Below are 13,783 nucleotides of genomic sequence, written 5' to 3' on the forward strand. Positions count from 1 at the left end.
CCTGTGTGGTACACCCACATATTGGGGGGTAGAACATGGATGCTGATCTAATTGAGAAGGAACAGTCAGACAGATAGGGGGAGACCCAGGAGAGAGCAGGGTCACCCAAACAGGAGGTGGTCAATAATATCAAAGGTTGTAGAGAGGTCAAGAAGGGTGAGGATTGAGGGAGGAAAAACTATTAGATCTGGCAATTAGGAGATCACTGCTAACCTTGGAGAAAACAATTTCAATTGAGTAGTGAGGTCAATACTTAGATTGCAAGGTTATGAAGTTTTAAGTTGGGCCATAAAGGGATGGAAGAGAAGTAAAACCAAAGAAACAATATACACAATGACTACAACAATGTAAATGGATAGAACATCCATTCCAAAAAAATGAATGTTGTAAAACTTCAAATAATAAGTATGGCTCCAAAGAAGAGGTAGAAGGCACCCCTATCCCAACCCTTTGCAGATGCAGGAGGTCTATGAGTGTGGCACATTGCACATACTTTTTCAGACTTTTTGAATGTGTTGATCAATTTTGCTGATTACCCCCCCCCCTTATTTTTGACTTTAAAAGTACTATTTGTTATATAGGATGACTCTGGATGGGAGGAGGAAAAGAGATACTTGAATAAATTATAGTGTTATTTTAAAAAGCCATCAAGACATTAGTTTTTTTGTTTTTGTTTTTGTTTTTGTAGGGTTTTGGGGGTTTTATGGGGCAATGAGGGTTAAGTGACTTGCCCAGGGTCACACAGCTAGCGTCAAGTGTCTGAGGCTGGATTTGAACTCAGGTCCTCCAGAATCCAAGGCTGGTACCTTATCCACTGCACCACCTAGTTGCCCCAGACATTATTTTTTTTTTAGTGAGGCAATTGGAGTTAAGTGACTTGCCCAGGGTCACACAGTTAGTGTTAAGTGTCTGAGGCCGGACTTGAACTCAGGTCCTCCTGACTCCAGGGCCGATGCTCTATCTACTGCACCACCTAGCTGCCCCTTGACATTAATTTTTTAAGAAAGAGGGGAGACTAATGGATAAGTGATCAAAGGATAGGAGCAAAAAGTTCTCAAAAAATAATGCAAAAGTGTTGAAACGGGGATCATATTAGCACCCACCTCCCGGGGTTGTTGATAGGATCAAATGAAACACTTGTAAAGTGCTTAGCGCAGTGCCTGGCACATTAGTGCTATATAAATGTTAGCTATTATTATTAGAAAATATATGAAAAATTATTTAAAGTATCACTGATAACACAAGACAAAAGAACTCTGAGGTTTAACCTCAGAAAATTGGGCATGAAATTTGTTCTAAGTCAGAGGGGCTGCAAAAAGATAGGCTTGGTGGAGCTGTGAATCACTTTGGAATTATGGGGTGTGGTGGTGACTGAATTCTTCATACCCTTTTGCCCAGAGATCCTACTCTATTAGGTGCATACCTTCAAGTAAGTGAAAAAACAGAAAGATCCAGAATAAAACAAAATATCCCTGATAGCACTTTTTGTGGTAGCAAAGATCTGGAGACAAAGTAGACACCTATTAATTCAAGAATGACTAAATTGTGATGGAATATTATTGCTTGGTAAGGAATGACCAATATAAATAATTCAGAGAAGCACAGGAAGACTTAGGTGAACTAAAGCAGATTGAAGCAAGAAGCACCAGGGAGAAAATTACAGCAATGGAAATGGTTAAGAACAAAACACTATATAATGATGACCATCCTCAGCCTCTGAGGAGAGTAAACAAAGTGTGCTCCCCTCTTTTCTTTACAGAGGTGAGGCTTTCAGATGCAATGTTTCCTTTGGTTTTGCTCAACTGCTTTTTCTCCCCCATGTTTGAAATATTCTGTTACTAGAGATGGGTTTGATAAAGAGAATATTTTCCAGAAATAAAATTGACCATTAAAATGAAAGATATGAATTTTTAAAAGGTGAATGATGAAAAACAGAGTTTTTAGGGACACACGATAACTGTCCTTAAGTATTTGATGGGCTATCTTGAGAGGAATTACATAAATGCTGTTTGGCCCCAGATGGCAAAACTAGCAAAAATGGATGTTGCAGAGAAATTTAGGCTTTGTCTAAAAGCTTCCTAACAATGTTAGTCCAAAAGTGGAATAGCTGTGTGGGAATATGGTGGTGTGTTGTGGAGGTTATCTTGTTTGGGTATGAGTTGGATCAGATATCTCTGAGGCCCCTTCCAACTCATCCCCAACTCAGCTTAAAGAGACGTTTTTGTTGTGTGAGCCCTCAGCCCTGGCCTTGGCCCATTCTTCGATTCAGTGCTTCTCTTAATAGAATGGGGCCATATTTTTGCATTTATTTTTAGAAACTTTACCCTGCTTCCATTTCCTTTGCATCTTAAAAAACAACCCAATGCACACTCCTTGGCAGGTCCTTCTCTTCACTGGAATTGTCTCCTAAGAGCTGCTTCCCCCATAGAGTCTTGGGTGTGGAATCCTAGCCTTTTAACTCTGGCCAAAGCCCTGTTATCTACTACTCGAGGCAATCTCTGAGGAGAGCCCCCTCCTGAAGCTGCTGTCCTTTCAACGTTACAGCCAGTTCCTGGTGAGTCAGGCTGAGGTCCAGAATAGAAGCTCCCCTTTTTTCTACCCTTTGAGGCAGCAAGGCAATAATTCACTTCTTTGCTTCAGGCAGAGGTCTCTCTCCAGCGGAGATGCAGAGAGTTGTCTTCTCCCATAACTCCCATACCATGCTTACTTGCCAGGCTACTTATCTGTTCCCCACACTTATTCATCTTCTGGCCAGGTGATCTGAAGTGTACCGTCATGACAGATACCATTTGTTTCTCTTTCCATTTTGTCGGCTTGGCAACACGGTGGATATAACTCTGGGTCTGCAGTTGCTTAGTCCTGAGTTCAAATCAGACCTAAGACAGACTACCTATGTGATCCTGGACAAGTCACTTAACCCCTGCCTGCCTTAGTTTCTTCAATTGTAAAATTATAATAGCACTTACCTCCCGGGGCTGTTGAGGTGTGTATATACATATATAAAATATGAGAGTATATATACACATAAATCATATATACATACATGTGATATTTGTAAAGCACCTGGCATATAGTAGGCACTTAATGCTTGTTCCATCTTCCCCATTGAACCTCACCCAAATGCTCTCCACTATGACTCCCATCCCCCTCTCCCCTAAATGGGGATTCCCTCACTTAAGATAGCTTAACAATGCTCTTCCTCAGCAGTCCATTTTATCAAGGTATTAAGCCCTCTAATCTGCTGCTTGGGGGCAACCCCCACCCTTGTGCAGCTATATTTCTATATATAGCTCTAATTTACAGTAGAACTCAGTGATACCTCTCTGCAAGGTAGCCTTTCCTCCTTGGGTCAAGCTCTCTGGTTGGTCAGGTACATTACAGTTCTGAGTGTTGCCCCTCTTGAATTTTGTCTCCTGGAAATGGAGTCTTTGCACCTCATGCCCTTCTCTTCTGCCAGCTGCCCGGTGGCTTCAAGGGCACTTCCTTCCCTCTCAACTTTCCATTTAAAACCCTCTAGCTCAGATCTCACCATTGCCACATGTGGCAGGCAGGTCCAGAGAGCCTGGAGCCCAGGATGCGTAACACGCACTTTATTTATATGTGTACATATGTATACAACCCACTGTACAATCTGGTGCCACCCTCCAGTCCTATTTACAAAGGTCCAGAGGTGGGGCAGTTTCTGGGCCCGCCTTTAGTTCGCTGACCCCTTCTTGGCCAGGCCTGGGCCAGGCACAGGCTCAGCAGGGAAGCGGGTAGGCAGCCCTGACTCACTCTTGGGGCCTGGGAGAGCTGGGATAGGGAGGGCAGTGGGGGTTTGTGGATGCCCTGGGTCAGAGCCTGGCCCATTCCTCGCAGAAGGTGGGGGGGGAACAGGGGTAGAGCCTGGGGGCTCCGGAGAGAGTTTGGGAGAGATGGGTTTAGTTCGGGGCAAACTCAGAGTGGTTCTTTCTTCTACCACCTCCAACACCCAGCGCTCCTTGGACACCCTCCCCCCGGGGGCCTCCAGGGGAGGCCTACTGGCCTCAGCTGTGGGCTCCACCACAATGGGTACAGGGGGCAGGTCATTGCCTGGGCCCCCCCGGGGGGAGGTGGCTGCTTCGCCGGCACTGCTGCGTCTGCCCACCTCATACTCTTGTACTGGGCTCAGGGCGGCCTTGGCTAAAGCCCGGGCTGCCCCTCCTGCATCCTCTGTCTGCACCCCCTGGTGTCTTGTGCCTGTCCCTTCTCGGTCCAGAGTCCGGCCTGGGGCTGGGGCCCGGGGCGGGCAGCCCCCTGACCATGGGGGCTCCCCCCTACTGCCGCCCACTTCCCTTTCCTTGCGGGCTGACCCTTCTGATTCTGGGACTTTGCCTGGACCAGGAGGTCCTGGGCCGGCAGCTGACTTTTCTTCCTTGGGACCTTCACCCCCCCGTGGGCCGGCTAGGAGCGGGTCTCCCCCACCAAGACTCAGGGGGGATTCCTGGCGGCCCAGTCGCCTCATAGGTGGGGGGCGCTGGGCCCCGGGCCCTTCAGCAGCAGCAGATGTGGGGCCTGTCTCGCCCTCGGCCTCAGCAAGGCTATGCAGTGCCAGCTCTCCATGGAAGTCCTTGCGGAAATCAGGGTGCCCCACCTCCAGACTGTGCTTACGCAGCGCACCCTTCTTGTCAGTACCCAGTGGGCAGCCCAGCTTTTCAGCAGACTGCACCCTCTTAAGAAGTGGAGAACGGGGGGGCTCAGCACTCTTAGGGCGTGGGCGCACCACAGGTGGAGAGGAGTGTAACTTGGCAGGGAAGCTCTGTGTGGTGTGGGAGCTGCCCACTGTGTGGCCGGGCAGTGGGGGTGGAGACGACTGTGTGGGGGAGGGTGTGTGCGCAAGTGGTGACAGGGGTATGTTGCCAGCTGACTTGCAGCGGGCTGAGCGGTATTGCCGGTGCAGCTTGGGGGACAGGCCATGAAGAGTGCTCGGCCGAATATGGTGAGAGGAAGAGGCTGGGGAGTTGGGGGTGCTGGAAGCTGGGGAGCTGCTTTGAGAAGAGGCACCTGCAGGACAGCGAAGAAATTGTGGAGGAGACCCTGGTGAGTCCGCAGCCCAGGGTCCCACAGGCCCCCTGCTCCCAGTCCTCCCCTGCCACGGGGAAGCATACCTAGGTAGGCCGAGTCAGGCGTGGAGCGGTAACTGTGTGTGGGAGAGCGAGCAGGCAGGCCATGGGTCGGGGACCCAGGGAGGCTGTCACTGGAGGAGAGGGATCGATTAAGAGATGAGAGGGAGCGGCTCGTGTGGAGGAGATTGGACTGCTTGGTGATCTTGCGGAACAGGGAGCTGCGCTTCCTGCTGGGGCAGGAGAGAAGGGAGGTGAAAGGCCAGGCCTGCTCCTGCCCCCCAAACTTCCCCCACTCCTACACCCACCCAAAGAAAGTGAAAGATCATCTAGTCTCATGTCCTCATTTTACAGAAAGGGAAACCGAGGCTCAAAGAGGGCATCGATGGTTCATGCAGGGTCACAGCCATGAGGCAGCGGCCGAGCCTGAGCAGAAGTTAGGGCTGCCCCCCGCTCCTGAGCTGCCCTGACTCCTCAGCACTTCTGGGGAGTGGGCCCTACCTCTCTTGACCCTCCTTGGCCGCTGGCCTCTTGTTCCTCCGGGCCATCTTGGCCTTGTAGCTGCTGCGCCGGGCAGGCCCAATGCGGATAGAAGTGTTCTCGAAAGGCGTGGTTGTCACGGCCACTTTGTTCCCACTCTACAGGTGCCAGGGTGAAAGGGGCACAGCTGGGCACCCTCTGGAGCATCACCTCTTCCCCTTCTTCCTCGGTCTCCTCCCCATCTTCTAGGGCCCCCTTCCTTTGGACCACACCAGCCCCTCCCACAACTGCTCGTCTCCCAGGCGTTGCCCAGCCCCCCAATATCCTGCTGTCCTCCTTCCTAGCTCCTGACCTTAAGGATTAGCTCCACCACCTCTGGGTGCACCATCCCATGGACAGGCTCCCCATTGACATGGGTGATGAGGTCCCCTGCACAGAGTCCAGCCTCCTGGGCAGGTCCTCCCTCTTCCACATGCTGCAAGGGGTGGGGGACAACAAATGGTTAAGAGAAATTTTCCTTCCCCCATGCATGCTTCATCGGGCCCCACTCTCCGTGGGGCAGATGGCCTGGTGGCTAGTCCTGTTGGGAGGCCACAGTCACAGCCTGAGTCCCACATATAGCAGACAAAACAATTCCCATTTCTACTGGATAGTTTGTTTGTTTGTTTTTGTTTGCTTTTTGTGGGGCAATGAGGGTTAAGTGACTTGCCCAGGGTCACACAGCTAGTAAGTGTCAAGTGTCTGAGGCCGGATTTGAACTCAAGTCCTCCTGAGTCCAAGGCCGGTGCTTATCCACTGCACCACCTAGCTGCCTCCTACAATTCCCATTTCTAGAGCCTCTGAAATGTACCGAGCATTTTCTTCACAAGTGTGGTACGGCAGAATGAACGCCATCTTTATCTTCTGAGCCCTGGGTCACAGTCCTAGCCATGCATCTACTTACCATTCGGGTGACCCTAAGCAAGTTATTTTACTGCTCTAAGGCACAGTTTCCTCATTTGCAAAATGAGGGGCTTGGACCAATGATCCCTAAGGTCCCTTCCAGCTCAACAGCCCATGACCTTATGATAAAAGTCCTGTGGGGATGGAGGCCCAAGGTCACACAGTTAGTAAGTGGCAGTCTGAAGCTAGCTCTGGGTCTTCTCTTTCTAGGTTCTGCCCTTGCCCACTACACCAAATTAGGAGCAGCAGGGTGGGCTGGATAAGTTGAAAGTGGAGGGGAGTTCTGGGAAGTATTGTCTTCCCCAAATGACCACCACCACCCAGTTCCCTGGCCTTGTAGATCAAACACTCACCCATACAATGTGGTGGACACTATATACATCTGAGTCACCCATGTAGACACGGATCGCCCTGAGGGTGAAGCCATACTTCTTGCCTGAGCGCTGGATAGTGATGGGGGAGCGGAGAGCGCTGACAGCAGGGGAGTAGTCACGGCTGGGAGATGAATCCCTCGATGATGGGTTGGAAGAAAGTGACCGAGGGGACATAGGACTGGCCAGGGGTGAGCTGCCATGCTGGTCTACTGTGGACATGGGGATTGTAGAAGGTCAGGAAATGGACAATACCACGAGGGAGACTGTCCTGCCATGCTAGCAAGTTCTGTTCTATTGTTTCATCCAGCAAACCACACGTGTTTTCCGAAGAAACAAAGGGGGGGAATGTGGTAAAAAATTATTGGAGTTTTAGCTGACTCATTTGGGAGGGGCCACACCTGTCCCACCCTGAAGTCACATATACTATTGAGGTCAGAAGAACTCTCCATAGGCAGTTTTTGAAGGACCTCCCCTTTTGGGGGAGGAAGATTGAACACTCCCTGAGGGGAGGTAGAGGCACTTCCGGAATGCTAGCACTCTCTCTCTCTGTCATCTGCCCTTCCGGTGGCATGAGCAACTGTAGACTTTCCAGGTTTTGGTGAGAGAACACAAAGAACCCTAAATTCCTTTGAATTAGCTTAATTGGAAACCATATGGGGGTTGCATAGGTTAAGTTTAGAGTTAAGGAGAATTTACCTGTATTTCTTTTTCCTATTTCCTTATCTTTGATTTTTTATTAGTTTCACCTTTGTTTAATTAATTCCCAAGTAATAAAATCTGATCCTTTTGTGAATTAAAGCTGTAAGGCTTCTTTCTTATTGGCCTGGGAGAAATATCTAAAAGGGCAGTTCAGAGGGAAGGGTGAACCTAAAGGTCCCTCATATTTCCGGGATCCCAATATTTTGGCAAGTCACCCAATTAACGCTCTGTATATTAAATTTTGTCCCTCACACTATCCTCACCCACCCAATGCCAGGACCTCCCCTGATGCCCATCCCCGCCCCCCAGATTACCTGTGGGGATCATGACGGACAGAGCAGTAGCTGAGGCTGACTTGATGACTTTGCCCCCAGGACGTGAGGACCGCTTCTCTGAGGGCTCCCCAGAGATCTGCTGTTGGTGCCTTGCCCGTCGAATGACCAGGTCATTTGTGGCCTTGGGTGTTGATGGGTCTCCATCTTTGGGTGGCAGGACCAATTCACCTGGTAGAAAATAATGGCCACTATAGTTTCCATGGCTGCAGTGCCTTAAGGTTGCCAAGTGTACTCCTCACTTGCTCCTCACTCCTTACTAGCTCCTGGGAGCTAGGGGAGGAAATCAATATTCCATATTTATAGACAATCCAATGGAGCCTTAGAGAGGGTCCAGAGGCTTATCCGAGGTCAAAAGCTGGTATTAGAACTGGGATTTGAACCCAGGCCTCTTGACTCTAGTCCAGATACCTTTAAGGGACTGTATGGATGAAGGGGGATGGAGAGAAAGGGGAAAAGAAAATGCTGGGACCCAATTGGTACCATCTTTAGAGAAAATCTGCTCCCCTGCACCCTCAAGGAATTGGCAACAGGGAATGAACCTGAATCCAGAGGCAAAAAGAGAAGTTATTCCCAGGGCCCTTAGGATCATAGGATTTAGAACAAAAGGAACCTTAAGGATCATCTGATCTAACTCTCTTTTACAGTGGTGGAAACAGACCCCGAATGAGGAAGGGATTTATTTGCACAAGGTCATCCATCTGGGAAACAGCAGAAGCCCTCTGCTTGGGGAAGGGAAGGGGTGCTTGTTAAGCACCTGCCAGGCAAAGGTCTGAGAAGCTCTTTACAAGCATTGTCTCATCTGATCCTCACAACACCCTGGGAGATTGGTGCTCTTATACCCATTTTATAGTTTAGCAAACTGAGCTGACAGAGGGTAAGGAATTTGTTCAGGGTCACCTATCCGGATTCAAACTCAAGCCTTCCTGATTCCAGACATTGCTTCACTTTGCCAGCAGCTGCCTGGGCTGTGGGAGAAGCAGGGAGAGAGAAAAGTGTGCACTCACCAGGCTCCGAGTCTCCAGTGCTTGGAGTGCTGTCCCCTGCAGTTCCTTCCTTGGGGGCTCTGCTGTCTAGGCTCCCAGGGGGGTCAGAGCTGGGCCGTGGAGGCCTCCGCACCCTTCCTTCATCCTCATCCTCCTGGGGAGCACTAAACCGGCTGGGCTCCAGGAGGGCAGAAAAGCGGCGGCGAGCACCCAGGGGGGGACTGGCCTCCCCCTCCAAGAAGGATGACTCAGAGGCCGACAGACGTTTGCTAGGGTAGGAAGAGCAGGGTAGTCAGAGGCAGCGTTAGCACTCAGTCCAAGAACTCCCTGTTTCAAATGGCTTTTTTGCCCCAACACAAAGAAGAGAACCCAGAGGATCCCCAGCTCTGCCCTGTGATGCCCTGCCCTGTCCCAGAGCTTCTGACTTTCTCCCTGGTCTGGGTCCCCTCCCAGTCTTCTGGACCAACCTCCGCACAGCCCCTTGCCCCCACTTCAGAACTCAAGAGGCCACCCCCACCCCATAGCCCAGGGTTCCACCCCAGCTCACATCTCGGGGGACCCCCCCCTCCAACTCTTGTCGCGCAGGGTGAGGCCGCCCAGCCCCTCGCGCTTGCTGGCAGCCTTCTCGTCCTGGCTCTTGGTGCCAGCTTCCCGCTTGCCACTTGTGGGTGGTTTGGGCTCGTGCTGGGACAGCTGTTCCATGCTGCTGTACACCTGGCGGAGGGGCTACCATCAGGACAGGATCCGGGGTTTCTGCCCCCCACCCCGCCCCAGCCCCTGCTGCAGTTAGAACCTTCCCACAACCACACAAGATGAGCCTGGGGGGAATCTCCTGCCCTGGGCACGGTGTTGGTCCCTTCCCAGTCTTCTGTCTCAGAGGGAAGGGAGCTTACTTTGCTGAAGCGGGGGGAACAGGAGGAGAACTGGCGGATTTCCACAGGCTCATCCTCTGTTGTGTCATCTTCATCATATGAGTTGACGTGATGATACCTGTCGGAGCGGGCTGGGGACCGCCACAAGCATTGGGGGCATGTTGGGGCAGCAGCTCCCTGGCCCTGTGCCCTCTACCGGCCCCTCCCCCTCCCCAGGCCCCCAATGGACATGCCCAGAGAGTGGCCTGGGCTGGGAACTCACTGTCAAAGTAGCTGGTGTCATCCTCCGACTCCAGGTTGGGGATGAATTCTGCTTTCTGCCGCAAGAGGCCCGTCCAGTCCAGCTCCCGGAAGAAGCTGTGCTCCTTCACCTCAAAGGCACCGCCTGGGGTGGGGGTTGATAATAGGCCCTAGGCAGGGGGCCTAAGGGTTGTGCAGGCCTTAAGGGGGACACCCGATGCCAGGCACCCCTCCTTACCTGCACCCAGGCGCACCAGAGGGTTGGTCTGTAAGAGGCAGGATATGAGGAGTTGGGCATCAGCAGGCAAGGCCTCCTCCCCCTCGGGCCATAGAATGTCATCTGAAAGGAAGGGAGGGAAGGGATGAGGGAAGAAAGCAAAGAAGGGGGCGAGAAGGAAAGGGGGAGCAAACTCTTGGGAGCCACAGCATCAAGGCCAGTGAAATTCCATCATGGCCTCCTGCTGGCATTGTCCAATTTTGTCAGGAAAGGGTGAGCGTAGGCAGAGTCCGTGATCCTCTCTGATCCCAGCTCCCCCATTGTCCATGTGCTCACCCTCCAGACATGCCTGGGATTACTCTGTATTTCATCTTTGTACATGCTGCATCCCCCACCCCCAATCCTCCCCTTTGTCAAGGTAGGGACCCTTTGTTTTCATCTTTGTCTCAGCATCTAGCACAGCGTATTGCACATGAGGTGCTCGGGTTTGCTAGAGGGATGTGAGCATGAGTGATTGCTCATGTGGACCAAGGAAGGATGGCCAGTGGCCAGTTGGTAGGACAACGGACAAGCACACGCACCGCTGATGACCTGCCCAAACAATTCCTCAGGGGTGTCTCCAAAGAAGGGCACACAGCCCACCAGGAACTCATAGAGGATGATGCCCATGGCCCACCAGTCCACAGGCTTTCCGTAGCCCTGGCGCAGGATCACCTCGGGTGCGATATACTCAGGTGTCCCACATACCTGTGTGAAGACCATTAGCACCCTAGCTTTGTGCCTGCTGGGCCCCAAGTCAGACCCTCCCCAAGCAAAGGCCTGCTGCCACCTCCTCCCACCTGCTTATCCAGGAACTCTCGGGCATCCTTCTCGATGTGACCCTCATACAGGTTGGTGGTGAGGCTCATCAGGCCCATCTTGGAGAGGCCGAAGTCCGTCAGCTTGATGTGGCCCATGGAGGTGATGAGGAGGCTGGGGGTATGGGGGCACCTCAGAGATACCAAGCCCCATCCCACCCCAGCCTGGCATAGTTTCAGTAAGTCCCTCAAGAGAGACACTGCAAGGAGACAGATGCCTCCAACAGGCCCTCTCAGTGCCCACCCCTGCCCAAGCCCATGGGCACAAACCTCTTCCCACTGTGGACCTTGATATGCCAATGAGGATTAGGGACTGGCAGGGATGGGAAGCTGGGGACTCTCCATGATTGGAACTGAGGAGCAGTGAGTAGGAGGATATGAATGAGAGAAAATAAGGGGCCAGGCCAGGAACAGTGACTGGGGAATGTGGGTTATTTGAGAACTTGGTGGGAGTGGAAAATAATTGGGCAGGGATTTAGGAGGTGGGAAAAGAGGGGGACCAGTGTTGGAGCAGTGGCAGATGGGGGAGGGCAAAAGGGAGCGAGGGTAGGTGAAGTCCGGGGGTGTGAGGGATCTAGGGGGAGAGCCCTGGGCAGTCTTTGGTATTTTGGAGAGCGAGGAGATGGAGACAGTGGGACAGTGTGGGGGCAGTGGGAGATGGGGGGCAGGCAGGGGTCCCCTACTTGTCAGGCTTGAGGTCTCGGTGCACGATGCCATAGTTGTGCAAATACTCTAGTGCCAACACGGTCTCTGCAAAGTACATCCTCGCCATCTCCACGGGCAGGGCCCCGATGTTCTTGAGCAGTGTGGCACAGTCTCCTCCTGTAAGAGGGCCCTCTATGTCTGAGGCAGGGAGGGCAAGGACAACCTCCCTTCCTCACAATCCCCAGGGCTTACTCAGTAGCTGCCCCTCCCTTTGTCCTGCACCCCAGCCACCTGGGCACCGAGTGCCTCTATGGGCCTACATCTTACCCCATCCCTCCCTATGCACATGGCATCAGGCTGTGTCCCCTGAGATGATGGGGCCACATGTGGCCTGGGTGACTCCCTTCTGTGGGGCCTTGCCCTCTCAGAAGATGACCTTGGTTCCTACTTTACTGAGGAGACTGAGGCCATCAGCTGGGAGAGACCGCATGTCCTCTCACCCAGACCCCTGCATCCTCATCTCTCTCTTCTTTTTGCTCCAGTCTTGTAGGATGAGGTGGCCCTTCTCCTTTCCAAGGCTACTCCTCACACTTGTGTCCTTGATCCCCCATGCTCTCATCTTGGTCAGGAAGTGTGTTCCCATCTAAATTCCCTTTCTCTCTCAACTACCATCTCTCCCTGCAGGTTGGCTCCATTCCAGCTGCCCACAACATGCCCATATTCCCCTATTCTTAAAACAAAAACAAAACTAAAAAAATCTTCCCTTGACACTGACACTTCCTCTAGTTAGCATCCACTAGCCTTCTTCATCATCAACATCCTAGAAAGAGCAGTTTACACTCCCTGACTCTACTTCTCCCCCACACGATCACTCTGCAGACCCCTGCAATCTGATTCTGACTCCACCACTCAATTGAAACTTTTCTCTACAAATCAGCATCCATCTGTGCCTCTCCTTTCCTTCCTTCCTCCTTTGCCTTCTCTCTTCTCTCCCTTATGTCTCTCCCCCTCCCTCCCTCTCTGCCTCTCTCCCTTCCCTACTTTCTTTCCTCCCTCCTCTTTCTCTCCCTGTCTCTTCCTTTCTCTGCTTTTTGCTGTGTCTCTGTCTCCTTTGAATGTGTCTCTCTTTAACCAAGGACCTATTCATTGCTCAACCTGTTGGCATTTTCTGTCATGGAAGGACAATTTCAGAGTGTTAAGGGCACTCAGCAGCTATTGAGTTCAGTCTGTGCCAGAACCAAAACACCTTCCACAATGTACAATGGACTCGACAAGTGGCCATCCAATCTTTGCTCACCAAGCTATAGTGAGTCAGGATACATGGCCCCCCTTCCCCAGGGCAGCCCATCCCACTGCTGGACAGCTCCAAGAGCTAGCAAGCTTTTCCTGACATCCGGTCTAAAGCGGTCCCTTTGCTACTCCTTCTGTCCTCTGGGTCAAGAGGAATATCAATCTCTCTTCCCCAAGCATGTCCTTCAAATACTGGAAGACATCAACTAAGTCCACACCCCTCCCCCCCACACACACCAAGAGAGACACACCCCATCTTCTCTTTTCCAGGATAAAAATTTTCAGTTGTTTCAACTAATCCTCAAATGTCAGGAACTTCAGGGTCCTCATCATCCTGTCTGCGCTCTCCGGGATACTGCCCAGCTTCAGCTTTCCAAAATGTCCCAGACAGATCTAAATACATGCTCCAGATGTGGCCCGATCAGGACTGAGCACACTGCTTTATTCCTGGACACAAGCCCTCTTCTAAGGCAGCTGAGATTGCTTCAGTTGTCTTGGCTGACAGATCACCCTGTGGGCTCATATTGAGCTTGCAGTCCACTAAAACCCCCAGTTCTTCCCCCGCCCCATGAGTTGCTGTCTAGCCATCCCTCTCCCATCTGGTTCTTGTGAAGTTGATTTCTTGAACCCAACTATCAGACTTGACATTTATCTCTATTAAATTTCACCCTCTTACCTAAAGGGCTATGGGACTATGTATATCCTTTGACCCACTACTAGGTCTGTATTCCAAAGAGATCATAGAAAAGGGAAAAGGGCCCACATGTA

At 51.7% G+C, this 13,783-nt stretch overlaps 1 protein-coding gene across 16 annotated transcripts in view; it reads right to left on the reverse strand.

Annotated features, from left to right (window-relative positions):
* Positions 1–942: 942 nt before the first annotated feature.
* MAST1 (microtubule associated serine/threonine kinase 1) overlaps positions 943–13,783 on the reverse strand; it is a 40,262-nt gene continuing 27,421 nt past the window's right edge. For 10 of the 16 annotated variants that reach the window (XM_044004045.1, XM_044003988.1, XM_044003958.1 and 7 more), the window contains 14 exons: positions 11,764–11,902; positions 11,063–11,195; positions 10,805–10,970; positions 10,245–10,346; positions 10,029–10,151; positions 9,788–9,897; positions 9,442–9,608; positions 8,916–9,163; positions 7,891–8,079; positions 6,857–7,086; positions 5,914–6,036; positions 5,583–5,719; positions 5,127–5,314; positions 944–5,022 (listed from right to left, as the gene is read on the reverse strand). In XM_044004045.1, the coding sequence (XP_043859980.1) occupies positions 3,695–5,022; positions 5,127–5,314; positions 5,583–5,719; positions 5,914–6,036; positions 6,857–7,086; positions 7,891–8,079; positions 8,916–9,163; positions 9,442–9,608; positions 9,788–9,897; positions 10,029–10,151; positions 10,245–10,346; positions 10,805–10,970; positions 11,063–11,195; positions 11,764–11,902 (3,383 nt within the window). In that variant the 3' untranslated portion in view covers positions 944–3,694. Of the gene's footprint in view, positions 5,023–5,126; positions 5,315–5,582; positions 5,720–5,913; positions 6,037–6,856; positions 7,087–7,890; positions 8,080–8,915; positions 9,164–9,441; positions 9,609–9,787; positions 9,898–10,028; positions 10,152–10,244; positions 10,347–10,804; positions 10,971–11,062; positions 11,196–11,763; positions 11,903–13,783 lie in introns of all 16 variants that reach the window. The other 6 variants (XM_044004055.1, XM_044004006.1, XM_044003968.1 and 3 more) reach the window with 4 other exon arrangements.

Source organism: Dromiciops gliroides, chromosome 1 (genome assembly GCF_019393635.1).
Source record: "Dromiciops gliroides isolate mDroGli1 chromosome 1, mDroGli1.pri, whole genome shotgun sequence".
NCBI lineage: Eukaryota > Metazoa > Chordata > Mammalia > Microbiotheria > Microbiotheriidae > Dromiciops > Dromiciops gliroides.